The sequence below is a fragment of the Cupressus sempervirens genome, chromosome 3, assembly GCF_028749045.1.
Source record: "Cupressus sempervirens isolate cs-2001-9-10 chromosome 3, ASM2874904v1, whole genome shotgun sequence".
In the NCBI taxonomy this organism is placed as follows: Eukaryota; Viridiplantae; Streptophyta; class Pinopsida; order Cupressales; family Cupressaceae; genus Cupressus; species Cupressus sempervirens.
Window position 1 is genome coordinate 4977590 of NC_143120.1, and position 26341 is coordinate 5003930.

The 26341-nt window shown below is 35.4% G+C and overlaps 1 protein-coding gene across 1 annotated transcript in view; it reads left to right on the forward strand.

Moving 5' to 3' along the window:
- The window catches only part of ALATS (Alanyl-tRNA synthetase), an 89575-nt gene extending 64665 nt beyond the window's left edge, over positions 1-24910 (forward strand). Inside the window, exons 10-23 of the mRNA XM_089817986.1 lie at positions 8614-8664; positions 8774-8869; positions 9563-9664; positions 20482-20604; positions 21581-21724; positions 21827-21898; positions 21986-22061; positions 22177-22319; positions 22457-22565; positions 22651-22838; positions 23469-23558; positions 23693-23878; positions 24001-24177; positions 24342-24910. Coding sequence (XP_089674112.1) covers positions 8614-8664; positions 8774-8869; positions 9563-9664; positions 20482-20604; positions 21581-21724; positions 21827-21898; positions 21986-22061; positions 22177-22319; positions 22457-22565; positions 22651-22838; positions 23469-23558; positions 23693-23878; positions 24001-24177; positions 24342-24413 — 1629 coding nt within the window. The 3' untranslated portion in view covers positions 24414-24910. The remainder of the gene's footprint in view (positions 1-8613; positions 8665-8773; positions 8870-9562; positions 9665-20481; positions 20605-21580; positions 21725-21826; positions 21899-21985; positions 22062-22176; positions 22320-22456; positions 22566-22650; positions 22839-23468; positions 23559-23692; positions 23879-24000; positions 24178-24341) is intronic.
- The last annotated feature ends 1431 nt before the right edge of the window (positions 24911-26341 follow it).

Consider the following 26341-nt stretch of genomic DNA (forward strand, 5'->3'; position numbering starts at 1 on the left):
TAGAATGGGCATTTTCATCATTTTACAAAAAATCAAGCATGCTAACCCTATATTTTGAAAATTTTCAAACTTCACAAAAAATTCTTAAATAAACTCCTGCACTACCAAAACAACTTAAAGAAGGGCAAGAATGCATGTGGAAATCTCTTCCAATGCAATTGCTGTTGGAAACATTATTACAGGCTAAGTTATTGAGAGGGGAGGGGTGAATTAGTAACATATAAAACTTTAATCCTTAATTAGCAATTAATACTCCATGTGAATTTTGATCTAATTTCATGCATGAGAAATAGAAAACGTTAAGGCATACATAACACTTTTGACACACAATTTGGGGACCCAAAAACCTTCCAAATAGAAAGTAAAATTGGGGTGGGTATGATACTCACAAGCTTTAGCACTGCAGTATAAAGTTGGCTGGTTAAGGCTTACATCGATCACTTCTGATGATTTGCCCTGTTAGGAGCAATAAGGACTGCTAGGTCCACCTTGCAAAAGGATTTACAAACATACAATGAAGTATGCACTCAGTAAAAAGATTTATAGAAGATTGTCAGGTCTATCTTGTTAAAGGATTTGACTGATCCACCTAGTAGGATGAAACAGTAGTTGATCTCTGATTTGCAACTTGGTTTGCTAAATGAGATTCCTCTGAGTGTACAAATCACCTTGCTATGATAAATAAATCTTTGCTGCTACTTATACTGCTGTAACCTTTGTAATTCGCTTTTCTACCCTTTTTGATGATTACATTACTTCTCTTTCAATGATTTTGGATGTGATACAATACATTACATATATACCAATCCAATTTACAAAATTACAAAGTCAGCCACAATACAAGTTTACACAAATATTACAAAGTTGGCCAAAGTGTGGAAACTCGGGTTCTGAAAATTGACTCAGTGAGGTTTTGATACTTAGCATCCGCTGTCAATGCTCGGCATCGTCATGCACTCGGTAGACGTAGAAGCTCGATCCATACTGATCTCTACCAAGTAGTCTTGAACTTGGTCTGCATTGGTGACTCGAGGAATACTGTAAAACTCGATATATAAACTGAATCACTTGGTTAATACTGAGTAGCTTGGTTAACACTAGATTCGCATCACATCAACTGCAGACTCGGTAAACACTGCACAAATCGGTTTGCATTGGTAAACTCGTTATACATTGAGATGCTCAGTTTACACTGCTGTTCATCACCTTAATAGTAATTGCTTGGCGCAAATTGAAATCTGTCCAAAGGACTCGGTAGCAACTGTAGAACTCGGTAACAGTTGAAATGTTTGATTAACACTGTTATCTGTACGATAAGCTCGGAAGATACTTACAATTTGAATAAGTGTATGCCACTAATAACAAACATAACTGGAATGTCAACAATCTCCCCCTTTGGCATTAGTGAGAAAACCACTTATCAGTCAATACTAATTTCAAGAATGTTCAACATCTTTATCCATCACCTTATGTCTCCTACTCGGTAGAGTATACTGTTTTTGAGATTTTTCAAAATAGGTTTTGTAAGAGATATATTTCTATACATGAATAATGTGATAATGCTAATGCTCCCCCATACATCTCTCCTATACATCTCCCCCATACATCTCCCCCATAATATACAGTATACTATACATTGATATATACTATATATCTTATTTATAGTCTTCAATCTTCTCCTTTATTCAATCTTCTCCCGCTTTATTTACTATACATCTTCTCCAATCTTCCAATCTTCTCCCCCTTTTTGACATTAATGCCAAAGATTTATGCTATATATATTATACAATAATGCCAAAATGTGATAAGAAATCTGAGTGTACCTTTAGGATAAGCGCCAAAGTCTTGTCCCAATTCTCTTGCAAGACCTTGCATGTGTGCAATGCAATTTGCACTTTCGCTGACAATTCAATCATATGGTCTGCAATGGAGAAGTTATTGTCATGGATGAGCGTTTTTTAATGTGCGATGTGCTTTTGTAGTGCATCCATGTTTGGGAGAATCATATTTTGAATGTCTATCAAAGTAGATTTGATTCTTGCCTCTTCTTTGAGCAATTTTGCCTGCATGTGTGTCAGAATTCTGATCTTATTGAAGTGGGTAGAGCTAAACATGTAAATGTTGTCTCATCTTGAGTTGGGACACATTTCGCTACTCATGTAAATGTTATCTCATCTTGTCTCATCTTAAGCTGAGACCTATTTCGCTACCCATGTAAATGTTGTCTCACCTTGAGCTGATATTTGATTTTCTACCTATGTTTATTTCCTCTCATCTTAGAGCCAAGCCTTTTGATTTTCAAAGGTTGCATGTATTTGCATGCGAGTTGCATATTCGTGCATGTTGCTTGCATGTGCATTTTGTTACTTGCATGTGCTGTTTTACCATGCAAAGCCTTGTGTTTTGTTGTATGAATTTTTTTTTTTGGATGGGTTTTCACTATTTTTTTCTGAAAAATTATTTGATGGGTTCTCTTAAAATTTTCTGTCAAAAAATTTCTAATGTTGTGATTTGGAATGTTGCGTGAGATTCATTTGTGGGTTTATAAATTTGTTCCTTAAAAATTCTTTGTTGGGTTTTACCACATTTTCTTGTTAAACGATGCTTTCTATTTTGACTATGTCTCGGATTTGTTGTCTGATTTTGGTAGATTTTTCACCTCAAAAATCATATCTGAATTTCAAATGTTTCTCCTAAAATATGGTGGTCTGTTGCAGCTTGTTTTGGGGCATCATGCTCATTTGCAAAATTTAGAAGGTTTGCCGATTTTTCCACAAAATCGTGCTAGTTATTCAAAGTGTTTGTCTCTGCCTCCAAGGAAGAGCAACTCCATTATCCAACATCAAATTGGATGTTTTGTGATGAATTCTTGTCAAATGTTTTGCTGATTTTGGGAGGGTTGGTGGTGACTCATCATAGTGTTAGGCTCTTGTCTCTTTTTGTAAAACTTTTTGAAGGGGTACCCTCTTATGTTCTTTTCTAGATGGAATTTGGCTTCTTGGTTATTAACATTTTACAAATCTAGGGAAGGTCTAAGCAAACGAGAAAATGTCTTGAAGAATTTGTGACCAAAAGATAACAGAAAGACAATGATCATTAAGGGAGGGTATTCAAATAGTATAATTCTTCTTTAATGGTCATCTTAGTTAGTGTTTAGTTTACAAAGTAGTTTCTACTTTCATCTTTAGTTCATCTCCTTTGTTTAATACAATTACAACATCAATTTACCATAACATCCCCAAGACTGGTTATGCTTGCCTCACCTCGAGACTCATGTTTGGGTGAGTCATATAACATTGGTTTTCGCCTCTAGGATTTCCTTATAAATCCATGCAAACTGCTTAGCGAAGATCTAATGAATAACTTTGTTAATCCAATTTGATTGTCAATCTCCCCTAGAGTGATGTGATATAATCCTAGTCATTGGTTTGAGTTCGATTTGAAATACGGGTTCGAGGAACCAGTTTTTTGATATGGCAAAATTTTGGAAAAGGTTTTGGACTTATTTGGGTTCGTTCGTGCAAAAACATTTACAAATTCTAAAACATTATATATATACATATTTACGAAGCTTAGAAGCATAGGTTATCATAAAATCATATGATTTAATCGTTTAAACAACAAAACCACCATAGGCATAAACTTTAAATATGTACTCATAGCATCATGAGTCAAGATCATACCATCATATATTTCTATTTCAAGTTCAACATCAAACATTCAAATTCAAATTCAATTTCAAGTTCAACATCAAAGATTCAAATTCAAAACATTAGAATTAAATCACGATCCATGAATCCATAACAAGTTCAAGTGTCATTGTTTTAAGTTCATGTTTCAACTAATCATAATGTATAAAATTTTAATATTCATCATGTTCATTTTCTTCATCTTTATCTTCATCTTCATCTTCTTGTTCTTCTCTTCCTCATAGTCCTTCCACATCAGTTGACTCAGCAATAGAGCTAAGGCAAATGGGATCAGCACCAACAACAATAGATGGGCATTAGAATCTTTGAAGTCTTCAATTGTAAGCTGAGAAGCAGAAACATCCAAGTCCACCAACTCTGCATCTACATCCCATCTCTTTGTCTCCCGTTCTTTGTATTTTTTAGTCTTGTGCCAAGAGGAGACGCAAGTTGTAATGCACAAATACCAAATTCTCCGCTCTTTTTGATTGCAACCTATTGCGCTTCACTGAATGGATGAAAGAATATGTGCGCCAATTTTTCTTTGAAGCACATGAACTAGCAATCTATGAAGACATGACATGTAAACAATTAAAATAAAATTTAAATTATGTATCTTGAATCTTAGAATTTCTAGTAATTTATGAAAACAAAGGAAACTAATAACAATTTTTTTAGATAAAGGAAACTAATAACAATTTTTAAAAATTAAACCTCTTTGTGATAACTTTGATTGCAAGGCGCTACAACGTTGGAATCTTTGGCCACGGAGATACCTCCAGTATGAGCATCCTTCCTAAACCAAATGACGAAGAACATCATTACTTAAATATTTTTGCATCCACATACTGTATGAACTCATCCGTAATCAAATCTCGCATTTCATCATCAGGAAATAGTCTTTGAAATGCTGTCTTCTATCCATCAGACACTTCTATGTCTCTATAGGGTGGTAGCCTTCTTGCTGGATTAGTATATTGGGTACTATAGTATTTGGGCGTCAATGCATAGGCAAGCAAATGTAGAAGAGTGGTCTTTCTACAAGAATTGCTTGCAATTGTTTGAAGGTGGTCTCTTCAGGATCTTGTTGCTTTCCATTTATAGTTTGCTTGATCTTCTCAAGCATTGAGTCTATGCCATCATAGATCTTTCCAAGGCAAGCAATGTCTGTGTACCCAAGTGTGATCATAATGGGTGCAGTGAGCTTAATGAGATATTCCACACATTCCCACCATTTTTCATCCAATATTCCCTTATTTTGGTTGCCCTCTCAATGTTGCTTTGCCTCTATAGAGCCCAATTGTTGCTGATTTCCATATTGGTAAGTGCCTCTTTCACTTGTATATGTTGTCTCAAAACAATTACTTTTGATGCAAAACGTGTCTCAACAACCTGTAACATAAAATAGAGTAAAAACAATACAATTATTGGATACATACTTGATAAAAGAATATACATTACATAATAAAAATAAATAAAATTGTAAGATATTTCTTTAAAAAAATTAACTAACTTGAGTTCAAGTTTACTTACCTTAAACACCGTTGAACGTGAGAACATTCTGAATATCCCTTGAGTCATGTGGTGGTTTGTGATGAATATCTGGATATCCTCATCTTTTGCATACACCTCCTTGATCCACTCAATACACTTCCCAATCTTTTGTAGCATAAGATTGAATGAATGAACTACACAAGGTGTCCAAAAAATATGTTGTCATCTCTCTTCAACCAACAGACCAGAAGCTCTACAATTTTTTGCGTTGTTCGTTATGACTCGCACAACGTTTCTTGCATCCACTTGTTCAATGGCCTCAATTAGGATACTAGCAATAGATGGTCCATATTTTACTTGGCCCTCACAATCCACTGCTTTAAAAAACATTGCCCCTTTAGGGGACACCAGCAAAACATTGATCAATGGACGTTTTCTCAATCAATGAATCCTTGGAAAAAAGAAAACAGCTTACTAAAGCACTTGTTACCCCTTTCTCAATCAATGAATCCTTGGAAAAAAGAAAACAGCTTAAACAAAACATTGAAACAAAAGCAAAATAAAACAAGAACTTACCTCTTCCTGCCATTGTAAGCTTGCAAAGATGTAGCAATTAGACACAAACACTTCAATATAGCTAACAATCCAATCTTCTAACTCCACCTTGCACAAACTTACTTTTGCTCAATCACCTATTTGCCCACAAAATTACCTATTTGCACACCACAAATGATGTTAGAAGCCAAAATAACCTATTTACATTCACTTTTTAGGGTTGTGGAACTCAAAACAATGTCAAATTTGTTATAAAAAATGCCTTGAAAGTCGTCCATCACAAGAAATTTGGACCAGTATTTCAAATTGGTTCGAACCCAAGCAGGATTCTGGGGGCAAAACCACGAACCTAGGTGACTAAGGTGATGGAAATATTGTCATTGATGTCAAAGACACTTGGAAGAGTGTAAAATATTGTAATTAGTATCTAACATGTGAGAAACCAAAGAAGTGTTTGTGTTAAAGAGTATCATCAATGTTAGAGACGAAAGGACGAAGTCATGTTCGGAAGAATCTTGGATCAACATATGACTAGTAAGTAGGTTAGAGATAGAACAACACAACATACCATTGAGTAAGAGTTGATTACAAATATGTAGACATAAGAAGATGCATATATATCTATATGCCATGAAGATTATAAGAGACTATTGACCATAAACATTGAAAGTATTGTCCTAAACATATCACATAGAAGTGATCACTTTGACCTATTTAAATAACTGTGATATTGCTATCATGATTTAATTGTGTAGTTTTTAAGTCAAACTCATTGACCCATGTTTCATGAGTAGTGATTTACACATGGATCCATCTCTCATGAGAATAAATGGAACACTTAGCACTCATTGGATCTAGGTGATCCTCACAAAGGTGAAGGACTGAGACTTCCCGGGAGGTGACCCACCTGGTACTACTCCAGCTTGAGCGCACTTAACTGTGGAGTTTCCTCCATGGTTAAACCCACTCTGCTTGCAATCCCATTTGCAAAACCTTCACCAAGTGTCGTGCCTTATGAACCATTCACTAGAAAGACCTTTAAGCTCATCAAGTGATAAGTAGGAGATATTTCCACAGCAAGTAAAATTATGATGTTGCTATCTGGATTTAACTGTGTAGTTTTTGAGTCAAATTCATTGACCTATGTTTCATGAGTAGTGATTCACACATGAATCCATCTCTCACAAAAATAAATGGAACACTTAGCACTCTTTGGATCTAGGTGATGCTCATAGAGGTGAAGCACTGGGACTTCTCGGGAGGTCACCCATTCCAGTACTACTACTGAGTGTGCTTAATTGCAGAGTTTCCTCCATGGTTAAACCCACTCTGCTTGCAACCCCATTTGCAAAACCTTCACAAGTGTTGTGCCTTATGAACCATTCATTAGAAAGCCCCTTATGCTCATCAAGTGATAAGTAGGAGATATTTCCACAACATGTCAAATTGTGATATTGCTATCTGGATTTAATTGTGTAGTTTTTGAGTCAAACTCATTGACCCATGTTTTACGAGTAGTGATTCACGCATGAATCTATCTCTCATGAGAATAAATGGAACGCTTAGCACTCATTGGATCTAGGTGATGATCATAGAGGTGAAGCACTGGGACTTCCAGTGATTCAGTACTCATAAACACTTGGGTTGGAGCCTACAAAACATTGTAAAAGAACAGTTTATATAAGAAAGCATTTATTTGTTATGGTTTTCTCCCGCATCGGGTTCCCATGTAAATTTTGTGTTATTGTGTTATGTGTTTGCATAATTGTTGATTTCAGCATTTAAAGTAATTAATCGGATAAAAGTTTTAATTCGGCAAAAGTTGTTAATATACCAATTCACCCCTCAATATATTCATTTTCTCTTCATAAGGATATAAGAAAATGTACAGAGGAAAAGGTTGTAATGGACATACATGATCATCTAATCTTTGTAATTTGACTACTCAACCTTTTGTGTCATTTGGATCAAGTGTTCAGACGTGCTTCTGTTGTATTTGCATCTCGAATAAATGCATGGCTGACTCAGGACATGAGTAACAAATTACAATCCTTTTAAAATTTAATATCTTAACACCAAATCTCTTCTACCATATGTATGAAATGAGAAAATAGAGAATTAAATCTCATTCGTCTACTTAAAGTTTCAACATTATGGGGGAAGACTAATAAGTTTTGAACTTTGCATGTTCTTGGTATACTTAATTGTTCCAAAATCTTACCGTTTGATAATTAGGCGATTACAAATGCAGGCTAAGTCTCCTTACGTAGATAAATAACAGAGACTGAAATAGCAACATTCTAAATGACTAACAAGAAAGATTCAAAGTTACCTAATTGAGAAAATAGAAATTACCTAATAACTAACTGATAAACTAAATATGCCCAAATGACCATTAAGACAGCATTAAATACTTTATTACCCATCCTTAATTGTCAGTTTACTAACTACGTAGACAAAAAAAACGTTCAAGTCATTTGACCATGAACACATAGCATGTTGACTCCTTAGAATGCTCTACTCCACGAGCCTTCTGCTCAGGCTCTCCTTCGTTGATCTTTTGATCAGCCAACTTCTTTTTGCAGAACTTGTAGATATGACAAGGCTTCCCACAATAGTGATAGGTGATGTTCTTCTTGGACCTCTCCTCAGATGCATCTTGTCCTTTTACTGAGTGGACATGCCTTTGCCTTTATCTGTGGCAGTAAATGCTTGTTCTGCACTGACCATGTCACTTCAAATTATAAATAAACTTGATAGAAATTTTGTCTATTTTGAAGATGAGGGATGTCTTTTGTTTTCATTATCTATACTTTTTCTGTTACTTTCAATGGATATTGAAACGTTGGCACTGACATTATTGTTGGCATTATAGGATGCCTTCATATTATGGGACACATATGGATTTCCAATGGATCTCACACAGGTGATTTGTTATCATCATTTCCTTTGTAAACCATTTGGGGCCTGGAAATTGCAATGAATTAATGCTTTTTAACCTGACATACAAATCATGTGTGGAATTTTACCACCAGCTTATGGCAGAAGAAATGAGCCTGAAGGTAGATGTAGACGGGTTCAACGTAGCAATGGAAGAAGCTAGAGAAAAAGCAAGAAGTGCTCGAGGGAGGGTGAGTTTGCTTCTTTAGTAAGTAGTACAGATTGAAATACGATGTGTGGTACCAAAACATGGTTTTGATTCCTCAAAAGTTCAAAACTAGTTCACATTGATATGATTTGCAATAGATAAAGTGATGCTGATTTTGTACACCATTTAGTAGCTTTTAGAGTACCTGCTCTCAATGCATTCGTAAATTTCTAACCCTACAGTTAATGCAGATGCTAATTTTGTACAGCATTAAGTAGCATTTAGTGCACCTGCTGTCAATGCATTCTTAAATTCTGATTCTCCAGTTAGATGCATATGATCAACCTCATGAATATTAGGAAATATGGGTAACATTCCAGTGTTCTCTCTCTTGATGTTGGAAGAAATACAAGTATCTGTATGAGTTAAGTAAGGCTTGTCTGAGCACCGCCGCTTATTGTAGTATAACCTGCAGTAATTTACTATTCAGGATGTCTGAACTGTTTAATATCTATGACAATAAGATCATGCTAGAAATTAACAACTTTTTATGTGAGTCAGTCTGAATGACAGATAAGGACCTTCGATATCTCCAATTATTCTACTATTTTGCTTAAGACATTATTAAAAGAGACATGCAATGAGACAGAACTATCAGAGCAATTCTTTCCTATTTTGGAATAAGAATTTTGGAATTTTTATTAATTTCTGTTTTTCATTAATTTCACTTAAGCAGTCAGGTGGGGAAATTCTTGTCATGGAGGCTGAAGCTACCGCTGAGCTGTTGAAAAGGGGTGTGGGTCCAACGGAGGACAAAAGCAAGTATGTCTGGAATCAGGTTAGTAGAAGTTGTAAATAATGAATACTGGTAGCTCAATATTGGATTGGATGGGCAATGGTTTTGTTTTTCTCATTTGATTATATGATTATATGAGTATATTATAATATCTTCATTTCTGTGAAAAGTTGCTATGCTTCCCGTGTATTTTTTTGGTTTAGGATATACATTTGTGACGAGTAAATTTGTTTATTTAAACATCATTAATGTCCATGGTTGTTGATGCAGTGACCAGTTCTCATGTGTGCTATCTTGCTATGCCATTAGGCTTATCTGGTTGTCATGGGGCTTCTATTTTGTATTTTCTTTGGCAAAAATTGAAATGCTGGGAGCACAGACATGAGATGTGATGAACATCTCCACTTCAAAACTTCAAGGAGTGATTGTTTATGGTAGCATTAAATAGTTTGCATGTTGAACCCAGGTTTTACCCTAGAACTATAGTTGACCTTTGTTTTCCTTGGAAATCTTAGTTTTTGGCTATATGTGTTGGAGGCGTTGGTTCCCAAAACCACAGATTGGAAATCGAAGAGCTTGCAATTCTCCAATATAATTTCAAATCAGTTCTGACCAACAAACGAGAATAATTCAAATTCCCCTGCACTTTAGGCTTTGCTACACCTAGGCGGGTGGACCTTCACCTCAAACTTGATCACCCTGTTCAAGGCCTTTACAGAGCGAAATGTAACTTTACAAGTTCTCCGGTTGGCAAGGTATTCAAACTCGATCAAAATGAAATTGAAAGCTGAGTGCTTAAAATGGTTTAATGATGAATGTTTGAATTGATTAAATGTTTTGTATAATGTTATCAATAATTGATTGAGTGTTTGTAAGGAAGTATTTAGATTTTTGAATTCGAATATAGATCCAATAACTACAATTCAATGACTTTAAGAGAACAGTGCCTTCGCTTATTTGGGCAACAGAGTCAACTACAATGAAAATTATCACCTACAACTTTATAAAGTTTTATGCACTTATAACTACAAACAATTTAATAATTAAGATGTGACGGATCAAGTATATATGCAATTTTAAACTAGTCCAGATTGCACTTTAACTCGTAGGGCCTGTTTGGATCACGGATTTGGATAGGAATTAGAATGTGGAATTCTCAACAATTCCTAGTCCACTATTTGGGTCTGCAAAATGGGAATGGGAATTTAGAATGGTATCCTCATTTAACCGCAAAAACCAGGATTTGGTCTTCCATCTAAATAGGTGGAATTGCTCAAATGCCAGTTCTAATTCCAATTTGTAAAAAATGAGCATTCCAAATTAATTGAAATACAATTGTTTTTGCCGTCTGCTTGTGTTTGACTCTCACTCACTTTCGCTATGCAAAGATGAGATTTTTTTGTCGTTGCCGCCTGTGCTCATATTTTTCGTTTTCTCTGTTTACTCGTAGGTATGGATTGTTTACTCATGTTTGCTGCATGCGCTAACATTTCCATTTTTTTCCATTGCGTTGGGTCTTGTTAATTGGGTATTGGGGGTTGAGATTTATTTTAAAAGCCATGAACGAGACTAAGGATTGACACAATGTAAAATATTATGTTAGGAATTGTATTTAATTATATTATGTCAAAAGCCTATAACCTGCTCACAAGGATCGGTGACATAGAGGGTGTCCCCTTTGCAGATGGGCGACGAGAAGCTTCTGCTAGATGTTTTGGAAAATCTGGAAGTTTTGATGAAATGGCCTAACGATGTAGCTCTGATTTTGAAATTGGTGGTTAGTTGGCATCCCCAGGAGAAGAACATGAGTTGGGCCAATGTGTGTCATCCATCACCCATTGCTCAATATTTTGGGGGCTCAGGAAAAGCAAAATTCTTTCCACATGACACTCTTGGCAATTGCATATAAGTTTTTGCACACACAGGCAGTTCCAGTTTGTCGATTTGAATACTAACAATAGAACTTTCTAATCCAAAATGTGTATAATCATTGTTGTATTATAACACCTTCAACATTTCGCACAACCCTGCTTCAAGGCAGCTGGAATTGGCATGGGAGTTAACAGGCTTGTGAGCGGTGTGGTTTCCATCACATTTTTGAACTTTTCTAATGCAATCAATGTTCTTGGTGTCTTCTTCTGCGCAAGATTTGCCTTTCTAGCAGTTGTTTTTGTTTTTTTTTTTTATGCCAAAGATGAAGGGCAAAACCTTGGAGGAGATCATGGAGTACTTTAATAACAGATCAAAGAGAAAGAGTGATAGTACAAGCCAATTGGAGCTTGGGAATGGTAAAATCAGTACATTGGGAACAAAGGGTGGAGAAGCTATAGGCCTCTTATAAATTTTGGTTGGCATTCCAATTCTACAAATGTTCAACCAAATGGAGGAAATGTCTTTTGGCACTATGGATACTTGATGAACCAAATGGTCCCAAATCAATTTTTTTAAAATCGTAATCTGGATTTCAAGTTCCAAAATCCCAAATCAAGGATTCCGAATGAAATTCTCAAATCATGTTCGAGCAACCAAATGGGTCCTTAAGGTAAGGAAACAAAGTGGAGATAGATACGGAAACAATTTAATACTTCACTATATTGATGATGATCGAGTTTAAAATGCCATAAATGACCCTCTCCACTTATCTGACATTTAAATTGTGTATGGAATTTAAAGATGATTATAAAGGACGAATCAACTGCAGTTTAAATCTTCATACCTTTTAAATAAACAAAAAGCAAAAAATGCTTTTATTATCATTAAAATATAATAAATAAATTTATATTACAAAATCATCTTTCTTACTCCTTATCCCTCCTTACAAATGGATATATGTATATTTCTTCTTTTACTTTATCTTCCCAATATATCTTTTGAGAAATAAAGTATCTCTCATTTATTTCTTACATTTTGTATAGGTGTGACTTTTCAAGTGAAGAGCCGTATTATTTAGAAACAAATACTTATACCTTTTCAAATTTAATTTTCTTCTTGATGATCTCTTAACATTGATAAACTTTTATATCTCTTTAATTAATTTCTTCAAACATGGGAGATCTTAATCGCACCACTTCAATATAGTCTTCAAATTGATTTTTTGTAATGTGCGATTCAACTCCTGAGGACACCTTTGATATGACTTTATAATCCTGATATCTCTGTTCTGTTGTTCAATGACACTGGGTATGCTTTCTGTGTTAGCCATCCTTGTGTTGCCTGGTCTTTCCATGCAAAGGCGTCTCCTGTACAAACTCGGTGCATTAATCTGTCTCTTGTGTACAATCACAGGTCTTCTGCAACACACGGCACCAAATCCATATGAACTGTGTGCATTTGTCATCAACTGGTGTTCTTCAGACTGTTATGTGAATCTCAACAAGCACACTTGTTCCTCATTTATTACTTCAAATCGTCACTGAAGTTTTTCTATTATATGCTCACAGAGTTCTGAATTGCAATGATCTCACACAGTTTCCATCTAGTTTTCCTCAAGTCTGTCAGTGATCATATTCATCCAAAGATGGGGCATATCCTAATTCATTTCAACATTTAGAGTTTTGCATAACACTTTCTTTGGTTTGGTCTCAACATATATAGTCATGTAGTGTTCATTAGTATTGGGCTGTCCATATTTCTTCATTTGCATCATTATTGTACATCCGTATGTATTTCTGAACTGTGTTTTGTCATGGTGTACTAATATTCTGTGTACATCTTCATGTGTGGACTCTTCATCACTGAAGAACATGGTGATTGCCATTTGCAATCTCCAACAAATTTTGTCAAAACTTGCTTATTCTTTGTTGAAGACTTGTACTATATTTCTGCCAGTCCTTGGTATAAATACAAATTAGATAGCAGGGAGATATCCAACTCGTCTGATAGCAATCTGACATTTGTTCCCAGAAATTTTTTACATGACAGGGCATGGACTGATGTTACTGATTTTTTTTCTTGAGATCCAACATGACTGACTAACCCTTTCAAGTCTTTTTCTGAGACTCATTTATGTGCAACTGGTACTATTCTTAAAATATTTCTTACCTCGGCATGAATCCTTATGTGCTGTGTGAATTCCTCAACCTCTACACATATTCTGCGTACATCTTCATGTGTGGACTCTTCATCACTGAAGAACATGGTGATTGCCATTTGCAATCTCCAACAAATTTTGTCAAAACTTGCTTATTCTTTGTTGAAGACTTGTACTATATTTCTGCCAGTCCTTGGTATAAATACAAATTAGATAGCAGGGAGATATCCAACTCGTCTGATAGCAATCTGACATTTGTTCCCAGGAATTTTTTACATGACAGGGCATGGACTGATGTTACTGATTTTTTTTCTTCAGATCCAACATGACTGACTAACCTTTTCAAGTCTTCTGCTGACACTCATTTATGTGCAACTGGTACTATTCTTAAAATATTTCTTACCTCAGCATGAATCCTTATGTGCTATGTGAATTCCTCAACCTCTACACATATGCGCTTGCCATCTTTAAACAAATGTATAACACCTTGTGGCAATATCTAATACATTGCTGCGAATGATAATCCATTTGTTGAGTTGCACACAAACTTTGCCTCTGTCAACTCAAGTCCTACTTCATAAGTTCCTCAGCAATCAGACATGTAAGTAGAATTTTACAGATGTGTGAGTAGAGTTTTAAGATATCAATTGGAAGCCCCAGTCTGTTTACAGACAATACGTAAAAGTCTAATGGAATTGTGTCCAGTTTATTCAAGTATGGCTTGGGTTAAAATATGTTGAAGACAAGAAAAAAACATGGATGGACAAAGTATAAATCTGAAGGTGATGCAGAACTACATGGCTGGGTTGGAGTTATATAAAACTCCATGTGAAGAAGATGGCCTTTTTTAGAGTTGGTTTTACATAAGACAAATGGTGTATGAAATTTAAAAGTGCAACCTGGGGATATAAGAGGAAAGCATATCTTAACTAATCAGATATAGGAATTTATCCTAATGGCAGCAAGATAATGATCTAAAAGGTAAAGTTGATAGTGATATGGGTGAAAGAGGCTAATAAATGGAGGCTCTGATTTCTGCCAAAAAATAGGGCTCCATCAGGAGGAAAGCGGCAATTGTGAACCCTGAAGGGTTTGAACATATGCTTCTCAGGGATGTGTCCCTTGCTGAAAATGACATTGTGCTCAAAAGGGGATGTTTTGGGCCTTGGTGATGTGGGAACAGGTAGGAAATTTCTCCAATTCATCCCTACTTTTAAAAAAAAATAATTCTGAAGGGGATAGTTGGGTATGTCAAGGTATAACTAGTGATGCCCTACAGCTCGCGTACTTTTTGTTGCTTTGTGGAAAAGACAATTTTGGGGGCAAAAGGGCATTGGAAACAACCAAAAACTAAACACAACAAAATCTTCTTGACTTTTTTCAATTTGCGAAGAGAAATTTAAAGAGCAGCAATTAGAAGAGAAAAATAATAGGAATAGTAACAGTGTGTCAAATCCACACCATTTGGGGTAAATTTACCATCCGATATTCATGTGTTCATGTTTCTTTGCATTTGTTTGGCTCTATCATTTAAATTTTCAGTAAAAAGAAACAATGGATGACAGTGGGAGTAGTGAAAGTGAAGAGGTTGAACTTGAAATTCAACAAGGAACTCAGTCATAGGAAAATGTCTATCATTGGGGGTTCTTTTGTGAGTGTTGTTGGGATTGTAAGTTCTAGTAACCCATTAGAATGTATTTGCTAACTCTTCAAACATTAATCCCAATAAGCCTATCTTATAGTTTTTAACTCCCTAAACAAATACAATAAAAGATGTCTGAGCAGTAGCGTAAGGCTATAAGAGTATAGGGGCAAGACTTTAATTCTTTTCTGAGCAAGTGAACTAGGGGTAAAAGGTTGTGAGAAAACAACTTTAGTGGATAAAACTGAGGTAGCTAGGTCACCATGGAGAGGGAGGCTAGAAATTAGGGAATTCTAGTGAAAAGAAGTGGTTTTTGCTTATATTAGGGGATAGATAGAATCATCACTATTGTAGGAATGTTCAATACAATAAGTGCGAGTCTTTATTGCTAACTTTTTAATTTTCACAACATACCATTTCATGTTGTATATTCTCTTAATTTCAAACAAATGATCAAAGATATAGCAGTCTTTTTTCATCATAGAATAGTATAAGCTATGCACCACCCTCTTTGATAGAAAATATTCTAAGGTGAGTGTGCTGATGAAAGAAATTAGACAAAGACTAGACAAAGGATGGGTGTTTCATTATCATGGATATGTATATCAATACCAACATCAGTTTTTAATTAATATCATTGTCACATATTCGTCAGTCTTTAATCTTGTTGTAGCTATTGATTATTTACAAAAGAAGGGTGAAGCTTCCAAATTTAGATAGAGAAGGATGGTGTGGAAGAAGTTAGAACCTCTAATATTGTACAAATGGTGACCAATATAGCCCTTGTATGTAATTTAGTTGGCTTGATAGTGAAGCGAATTTATAAAAACATACTTTAAAGCCCATGCTGGGTACATTCATTGAATAATGTAACAAAAAATGTTGGAAAGATAGATTAGGTGAAGATTGTTGTTCTTAATTTTGTATTCACAAAATTGGGGCAACCCTACAAAAAAATTCATAGAATAAACAATTTAAGGGGTTTTGCCAGTTGTTTTGTTTTGTTTTCACCCTAGGATTGTGGCATTTTCAATTCTGCTCGTTTCAAGCTATCATAGGCTTCAATCGGAGATGTATTTTAAAAGATATTAAAGAATTATGCATTCAGCAGTGGGGTTTTTTGGACTGCATGCCATTATTCTTTAATCAAAATCTCGCCTAAGTGGATTTTTTGTTGACCATTGCCTAACACTTTGGGTGTGTTTGCATGTGAAATGGAAATAAAGCTCCATCCTCGTATATTCACATTGAATGTATGAAGCTTTAATAAGTTTTTCATGTAATGGTGGTTTAAAAAAATTCTGATTACATGTTTCTTTTTAATGTTTTTTTGTAAATAGTAAATACACATGAGAATACCCATAAGTGTTTTGATCATTCATCTTGTGAAAATGGTGGCTATTTTTCTCGTGATTGCATGTCTAAAATCTATCTTAGATACGTATTTCATCTTCCAAGTTTACTAGATGGTGATTTTTATAGACTTTGCATGTGTTTGAAGTTTAAAAACATACGTAATCCCCTTCAAACAGGCCGTCCATACTATTTGTGACATTTTCTTAAGTCCTTTAAATGTTTTAATATGCATAAAAACTCACTTGTTTCCCTTCTAAAAACACGTTATGAATATATGAACATGTATTCACATTTCCAAAACATGTGAATTGGGTATTTTATGCATGTGTTTAGCATTCAATTAGATAAACAATGGATTATAAAATCAATACAGTGATTTATAGATTATTTGCTATATATTTGTCGTCTTTGAGAAGCTAAGGGAAGAGAAACTTTTGATTTATTTGAATAAGTTTAGCTTTGTTAAAAGGGAGTTAGTCAATTTGGGGTATGTTGTCTCCCTTGATGATCTCAAAATGGACCTAGGGAAGGTGGACATCCTAGAATGGCCTACCCCAAGGTCTGCCACTGAGGTGAGATCATTCCATGGTTTGGCTAGTTCTACATGAATTTCATTAGGAATTTTAGTAGTATCTATGCCACCATAAATGAAGCAATGAGGGGGGATAGAAAAGAGTTCTAGTGGACTGTAAGGAGTTTTGAGTTGCTGAAGAAGGTGATAAAGCAACCTGTGTTAGCACTCCCTAATCTCAACAAGGTGTTCCATGTGGATTGTGATGCCAATGGTAGTGCTATTGGAGTTGTATTGAGCTAAGAAGTTAAGCCTATTGCATATCTTAGTGAGAAGTTAAATGATGCAAAGAAGTATGCTGTATATGATCAAGAGTTATATGCAATAGTTTAGGCAATAAAGAAAGAGGCATTATTTGTTGCCAAAAGAATTTGTTTTGTATATTGATCATCAGGGATTACAATACTTAAATAGCTAGGGAAATTGAATCAGAGGCACTTGAAAAGGGTAGAGCTCTTGCAGAGCTATACATTTGTATTGAAACATAGAAGTGGATGATCTAATAGGGTTGCATATGCATTAAGTTGGAAACCAATATTACTGATAGAAATGTAGGTTGAGGTGGTTAGGTTTATTTAAAGGGAGTTGTGCATTCCAAGGAGTTCAATGACAGAGAACTTGATCAAAGATAAACATAGTGGAGGAATGTCAGGACACTTTGGTTAAGATAAGACCATTGCCACTGTTACTGAACATTATTTTTGGTCTGTTGTCACAAGATGCGAAGAAGTTTGTGCATAGTTGTCGAGTGCGTTAGACAACTAAAGGAGTTAGTCAGAATACAAGACTATCAACCATTGCTCGTTCCATCAAGTGTGCATAGTTGTCGAGTGCGTTAGACAACTAAAGGAGTCAGTCAAAATACAAGACTCTATCAACCATTGCTCGTTCCATCAAGGCCCTCAGAAGACATAAGTATGGATTTTGTTCTTGGGTTGCCAAGGACACAAAGGAGTAATGATTCAATATTTATGGTGGTTGATAGGTTATCAAAGATGGCTCATTTCATTCCTTACCACAGAACCCATGGTGCGGTTTATATTGCATATTTGTTTTTCAAAGAGGTGGTGAGGTTACATGGTCTTTCAAAGCGTATAGTTTTAGACGGAGATACAAAGTTGAGTATTTTTGGAGAACCTTGTGGAAGAAGTTGAAGGCAAAGTTGAAGCTCGGTTATGCACATCGCACACAAATTGATGGGCAAATTGAAGTGGGGAATAGAAGTTTGGATAATTTGCTGAGGTGTTTGGTAGGTGATAAGTGTAGGGATAAGATTTGATTCTACCATAGACAAAAGAATTGATGGGTCACTATTCCAAATTGTCTATGGGAGTAGTCCAAGGACTGCACCAAAATTGAGGAAGATGGAGTAACGAGGTAGGACTACTGCTGATGCAGAGTATTTTGCTAAACATGTCAAGAACCTATGTGAAGAAGTGCGTGAGCATATCACCAGAATGAACATGCAATATAAAGCTAGGGAAGATCAAAAGAGGAGGCATAACGAGTTCCAAGTTGGTGATCAAGTTATGATGTGCTTGAGAAAAGAGTGATTTCCAGTGGGCACCTACAACAAGCTGAAGATGAAGAAATTTGGTCGCTGCAAGATTTTGAAGAAACATGATTTAGGAAATGCATATGAGGTGGAGTTGCCAGATGGGATCCGTATTTCCCCTATTATCAATATTGCAGATTTAATAGAGTATCATGAAGATGGGATGGAGAAGGAACCAATACTTGATCAATGTCCAATTCCTACCTCTGAGAAGAAAATTGAAGAAATTGAGGATAGCCATGTGGGAAGGAGTACTAGAAACATGTAGTATGAGGAGTATCTTGTGAAGTGAAAAGGACAACTTGTGGAAGACTCAACTTGGTTATCTAAAGTGAAAGCTAACTGTTTGGGTTTTCCTCAACCAACTGAGAAATGATAGGGTCACTTTTCAAATTACCCTAGGTGTCTAATAAAGGAGCATCCAACTGTGCAAGGGCAAATCTTGTTATCACCCAAAAACAGATGTAATGATAGTTTTTGATTAATGTGTTTGTATTTTTGGTTAACCATTTGGGCCAAATAGAGACTCCAACTTTTAGATTTCCATTATTACATTTCTAGGTTAGTGTTTTGGTGCACCTTAGGATACTTGCAAATGTAGAAAATAGGTTATTTTTTATATAGTTATAATTATGAAAAGTTAGAGGGTGTAAGTTGGAGGGAAGGTTGTAATTGAAATTTCAAGTGCTCCAGAAAAAGAATTGGGTCAAAAGACATCATAGTTTGAAAGTTTCTACACTTTTGAGTGGCTTGGAGACCTCGTAGAAACATTTCAGAGTCCAGTTTGAGGCACTAAATGACCTCGTATGATCCCAAAAATGGGGGTATAACCACCCATAGTGATAGTGCTCAGAGAGCTTTCCGAAATATAAACGGTTTGTCGATCGGAGTCTCGGATCAAAAGTTATGCCTCACGGAAGTTGGACTACCTTTTTTGGAACCTTCTATTTTTGCAACAACTCCTAATATGACTTCTAGAGGCTCTGTTTTGGTGCCGACCACCAAATGTCAAAATGTAAAATGTATTCCCAAGCCTAAACCTAAGACAGGCTGTATAAGGCCCATTCTTGAGGTATAAGGACAGTTTTTTGGTGGAGTTTGGGAGAAGGTACTGTGAGAAGGGTTTTTTTGAGAGAAACTGTGAGAATCTGATAATATTGTAGCCCACAGGGCATGTAGTTGGGTCAGTTTTTTCTGTAATGCATGTTATAGCTTCTCAGGTCAGATATAAGTTTCCACTCCTGTTGTGGTCATTTTGTCTCAAGTTGTGCCCTTATCACATTCTCATGAGAGAGAGGTTCATGGGAGCAGTCAACGAGTTGGCCTCAAAAAGTACACTCCTGATAGCAATATCATAATTACAGATTTAACCAAATTTTATCCATTTTCTTGATTGTAGCCCTAATGATGCTAACTACCATATGCATTTAATCTAGGAACTGACGAATGATTAAGTGAAATATAATATATGCCCTAGTTGGCCGTCACTTATCCTGATACATTCTGTGATAAATGTGCACCACTTTATTTACTTAATGCTTTGTTTTATATCCAAAATTATACACTTTCCAAAATCTACGTTTGATTTCTTTGATGGCTTTTACTTCTTTGATTGTTGTATGCAAGTTTTTATCGAGATGTTTCATCTACAAAATCCTTGAATTTTTGGTAGGCTAATATTGTCATTTCCCCATTGTGCTTACAGGACCACACCAGTAAAGTGAAAGCAATCTATAACGGATTGGAGTTCATAGATTTTGTTTCATCTAGAGAGGATGTTGGTATTGTACTTGAAACTACTAACTTTTATGCAGAGCAAGGAGGACAGGTATGCCAGATACTTTTTATGGAACATTATTTTTGTTTTTCAAATAAATTAAAAGAAGAGTTCAACTAAAAATCAAAGAAAAAGCTACATTTTCAACATAAGTAGAATATAAATACATAATTAGAGCTCCAAAATTTTCATTTTTCATTTTGAACAATTTCAGCATTAGGAGTTTCTGCAAGGACCTTTAGTGGAAAATGCTTATTATTGGACTTCTCAAATTTATAGAGCACAAATTTTGTAATGTACTAGCAGTAAGTTTTTAGTTATATATAATGGAATTTTAGATGGATCAAGTTTTGATTGTGCACCAGTCAATATTAAATACAGTTTAATTCACAGCATTAAGATTTGGCAAGTCTTGCAGAGGGCTTGTAAATATGATTCTACAGCTGAAACTCTGAGAGACAAGCCTGACATCTTTAGGAGACTTGCAAATGTGGGATATTAGACTCATGTTCTTGAAGAAAGCATAAAATCAACGTGAAATTTGAAAGGCATTAAAGCAATATTTTGATATATGTTAGTTGCCGAGTCTTTTAACCAAGTCTGAGTCATCAATATGTAGATTTTTTGATTGTGCGAGGTAAATCCATAAACAATATAGCCTAACCTAGGGACTTTCTGAATGGGGATCTCATACACCAGATTGGTCTTTCTTGACAGCGACTCAAATGTTCTTCACCTATATAATTTCCTATGAAATTGTACTTGTGTAAACTTTGGAAGGAGCTTTTCTTAATTCTTATCAATTTTCATTAAAAACTATTTTCTCGGAAATGGTTTCTTTCCCTGTTGAGTTTTTAAGGTGGTTTCTAAAAGGCACCCAAAATTTCAACATCAAACCTTAACTTGCAACTTTTATTCATCATTTTAAGTTTAGACCAGAGGAAGCATAGTTGAGCATTCGGCTCAGACTTTTAAGAAAAAATGATCCATGGGTTTTTTATTAATGAATTGTTATAATTGTTTTCAGATCTATGACACTGGAATCTGTGAGGGTCCATATGGATCTTTTGATGTTAGGAATGCCCAAATATATGGTGGTTATGTCCTTCACATTGGTTCTGTTCTAGGGGAAAAAGACAAGATATATGTTGGGGATGAAGTCATTTGTAAGGTAATCAATGATCGTGTATTTCATGACTTAACATGTTCTTTGCATATTCTTTTTGGACAATTATCACTATATTTTAACTTTGATCAGTATTGATTTAAACAGGTAGACTATGAAAGGAGGAGTCTTATAGCTCCCAATCACACATGTACTCACATGTTAAACTATGCATTGAAGGTAGCTGGTTAAGATTTGATTTGGAGCAAGGTGTATATTAGTTGATATTATGACCAGTTGTAAAACTAATATATTTTCTGTTTGCAGGCTGTACTTGGTGATGGCATTGATCAAAAGGGATCCTTGGTGGCTTCGGACAAGTTGCGCTTCGATTTCTCACATGGTTAGGCCTTATTGAGCCATCGAAGTATCAAGTGACCTACGTTGCTCATTTTTTCTGTAGGTGTTATTGATCCATCAGAGTATCATTTGTTCATCTGATTTTGTTATTTTTGCAGGCAAACCTGTTAATGCTGATAATTTGAAGCAAATAGAGGCAATTGTAAATCAGCAGATTCAAGATGAGTTAGATGTATATGCAAAAGAAGCTAGCCTGGTGGAGGCAAAACGAATTTTGGGTCTCCGAGCTGTGTTTGGAGAGGTAAGGAACCTTCATAAATGAGGGTCAAACACAGAGACTTTTTGTTGGGATAAGTTGTAAAAGATTTTTTTTACTAGATTGTCTATACCTTTTGAAGTTCTCAGTTGTAATTTGTCCACGTATGTATCTGTCTACAGGTTTATCCTGATCCTGTCCGAGTTGTCTCCATTGGAAGACGTGTTGAAGATCTTCTAGTAGATCCAGATAACCCACAGTGGGCATCATTTTCAACAGAATTTTGTGGTGGTAGGCATCACTTTCAAATCTGGAATTAGATCTTAGACTTGAATTTGGGTCTTCAAATATATCACTGACATCTTGGAATTTTTAGGTACACACTTGTCAAATACACGAGAAGCAAAAGCATTTGCTCTTGTGTCTGAAGAAGGAATTGCGAAGGGTGTGCGGAGAATAACTGCCTTTACAACTGGTGCAGCCATCGAGGCAATTGAAACTGCAGCGTCTTTTGATTCACGTTTAAATGATGCCACAAAGTTGGAGGGAGCCGCATTAGAGAAGGTGAGTGTTTTTCTTGAAATGATGGACATGCTTCTGTTCTTTTGTATTTTTGTTCCTTTCCCCCTTCTAGATCCATCAATAGTTTGCTATTTCATTTACTTGAAATCATCCATAAATTTCAGATTGTCTTATGTGTTTTTCCCATAAATTATTGTCATCTTTATATCATAAATTCAGCTTTTAGGTTCTAAAATGCCCACCAGTAACTTTTAGGGTCTAATAGTTAGGCTACCTCGTACAGAGCATACATAATTGTGAGATTTTGTCACTTTTAGTCGCAGTTAAGGGACCTCCTTGATAAGAAGCACTAGGATAATCTGTGAGGGATATTCAAATAGTCTTTATGATCAAGACACCTAGTACCTCAATAGGGAGACTCTTATTGCACACTATTTTCAAGCTGCTCTATATCTCTATATTCATAACTTACATTTCAGCCATTTTAATTTGAGCTAATAATACTGTTTCTAGTAGTATTTGGTGTTATCAACAATAAATATAATTTATAATTACGGCTCTTGTCTATAAGGTATATCACTATTTTTTTCCATATTATTTGTTCAAGAATGCTTTACAATTCAACTTCTTTTCTGAATTGTAGAATAATTTTTTTAGTTTTTATCCAATCAGGAAGTGGCTTCATTGAAGAGCTCATTGGATTCTGCTGTCATTCCAGCAGCTAGAAAGGCAGAATTTAGAGGGAAAATAACTAAATTGCAGGTATTGTCTCCAAATTTAAATATGTTCATCATTCAATTTGTACTCAATATCCTTGGGAATGTACATAAAAACATTTCCTTGACTGATATGTCTAGAATTATTATTAAAACCCATATTATCCGATTGAATGTCAGGACCGTGTGAAAAAGGGTCAGAAGCAAGCTGCCGAAGCACATATGAAGGCAGCAATAACTGCAGCCATTGAACTTGCCAATAAGTTATCGTTAAGAGATGAAACTTATTGTGTGTCACGAATTGATGTGGGTTTGGATGCCAATGCAATCAGAGAAGCTGTTCTTAAATTTATGGAGAAACAAAAGGTTAATCTGTAGATTCATTTGGTTTGTATGAAAGGCATTTTGTATATCTCTATTTACTAATTAGCCTTGCTGACCTGCTATTGTTACTTATATTGGTGGCTGCTTATTTTGTGGCAATGCAGGACATTCCTATCATGATGTTTAGCATCCATGAAGCAACAAATAAAGTTCTCGTCTATGCTGGTGTACCACAGTCAGCAGCAAAGAAGGGGCTTGCAGTGTTGGATTGGTTGAGGAAAGTGTTAGAGCCCCTTAAAGGCAATGGAGGAGGTGGCAAAGGTGGACTGGCTCAAGGACAGGCAAGATACTTTGATATATAAAAGATACAGTAGAGTTTAGATGAGATGCATTCAATTTTGTAGATGTTACATTTTGTAGAGTGTCTCAAGTATGAATAATGAAGCGGTGACTTAACAATGTTTCATTTCTCAAGAGTTTCAGTTGTTTGGTTTTGTTGCTATAGGGGAATGATGCTGCTCGAATAGAAGAGGCAATGGAAATTGCTCGCACTTTTGCAACAGAGAAACTGAGGTGATTGTTGTTGTGTCTGACATTTGAATAGCGAAGTGATTGATTAGCAGCAGATTCATGTTCTTCAGAAAATGATGTAGACAATCAATGCTAAAGGTGGATGATTTACACAACTTAGTGGTACTTACGCTGCATAAGTATGCTCAGCAACGCAATTTATTTTGCATAAAACACGAAGTTATCCCTCTTGCAGATTGAATTCCCTTGTCATTTGGGAGTTCTTTCTCAAAATACGAAAAACCACGTTTCCATAAAACCATTAAGAGATGCATATCTTTGGTGGTTTAATAGTTGCCTTAGTTGGCTTATTTATGATTTGAAATTCAAAATACTAATTATTTTGTCCGGGGGATTTGTGATCTCTAATTACACATACAAACACCTTTCGTTTGTCCTTGGTAACAAACTTTGGAAGTTGTTATAAGTAATGTTTGATGAAATGCCTCATGTCACTTTGCTGTACACTAAATTCTGTGATTAATGATTCTTTCTCAAAACAAAGTAATGCATATATCTGCTGTGGATTTAAGTATACCTTGATTGGTATGGATACAAAATATTGCATTTTTAATTTTTTTTCTGATCGGTAATAATAATTGTATTAATATCGAAAAGAAACAGTAGATTAAGCTTTATATGGAAACACACTTTGCAAATGATTGTGTAATGTCTTTTTGTACAGAGTAAATTTGATAAACTTATAATGCTCCATTCAATTTCTTGGGTTTGAAGTAGTAGAAATTTGGGAATGTTGTTCCCGGAAACAGAGCATTGATTTTGTTATTTCATAACCATATAGTGCATAGAGCATGGCAGTTTAGAAATTCCAGTTATAAACAATTATCACATGGCAATCAGTCCCTACCATTGAAAGGGCATGAGCTATCATGCACATTCAGTAAGGGCTATCTTTGGGCAAGCTTACTTGAGTTTATTAGCATACTATTTTGTTGAGTTTATTATTTTTAGTAGGTTAATTTGAGTACATATTGTACCAATTGCTTCTCTAGAGGGGTTCATTTTATTTTGGATATATAAGCTTGCCAGTAAAGTATTGTGGCAATATGAAGTTTGGTTGTGAAGATATTGATTTAGTTTTGTTTTGGCAAAGATGACACAAAAAATTGAACTCACTTTTGAAGGCTTTAGAGGCTTTGGAAAGGGTTCGTAGACATATCATCAAGTGGGTTCTAGAGCCATTTGAAAAGTTTTCAAAAAGTGGTTATAATAACTGTAAGAATTTGCCTAAGGCAAACAAAGTAAATGCCAAGATCAAGAAGCTAAATAGAGCACAAGAGAGACAAAATGATATGATCCTTAGATGACTTGATTCAATGATGATCAATGGATAATGGGCAATATATTATAAATGTGCATGAATATATAGGCAATGCATGATAATTAGAAGTGATGGGAGAGATAAGTTATCAACCACAAGGTGAACTCAAATGTCCACTAAAGATCATCCTCCGTTGTGTAATGAAGTATGTGCAACAATGAGAGGATGATAATGCAATAAAAACACAAAGGTGGATCTCAGAAAAGGAGGTGCAAGATAACATATACTCAAATAAAATGGGAACTTTTAGGTGTCTACATGACAATTAATATGCAAATGCATTATCCTAAGTAAACTTAAAGTGTCATTTGTAAATATTTAATTACACAAACAATTTATATCTTTACTTTAATTCTTTTTATACCATTCTCTCTATGAAGCTGGTAGTAGTATAACCTAGCTTTGATTGTATTAGTTGTCCAATGAGTCGCCATGTTTAAAACTCTTTCCTTAAATTTTTGCTCATCCAGCTCTTAAAGTCTTTCCTTTGTCATCCCGCGTATCCGCCATCTCTTGAAGTGTTGTCCAAAGCCTCTAACACTCCCTGTCACTGTTTCTTCTTTTGAACCACTTCGAACCACTTTGAACTCCGG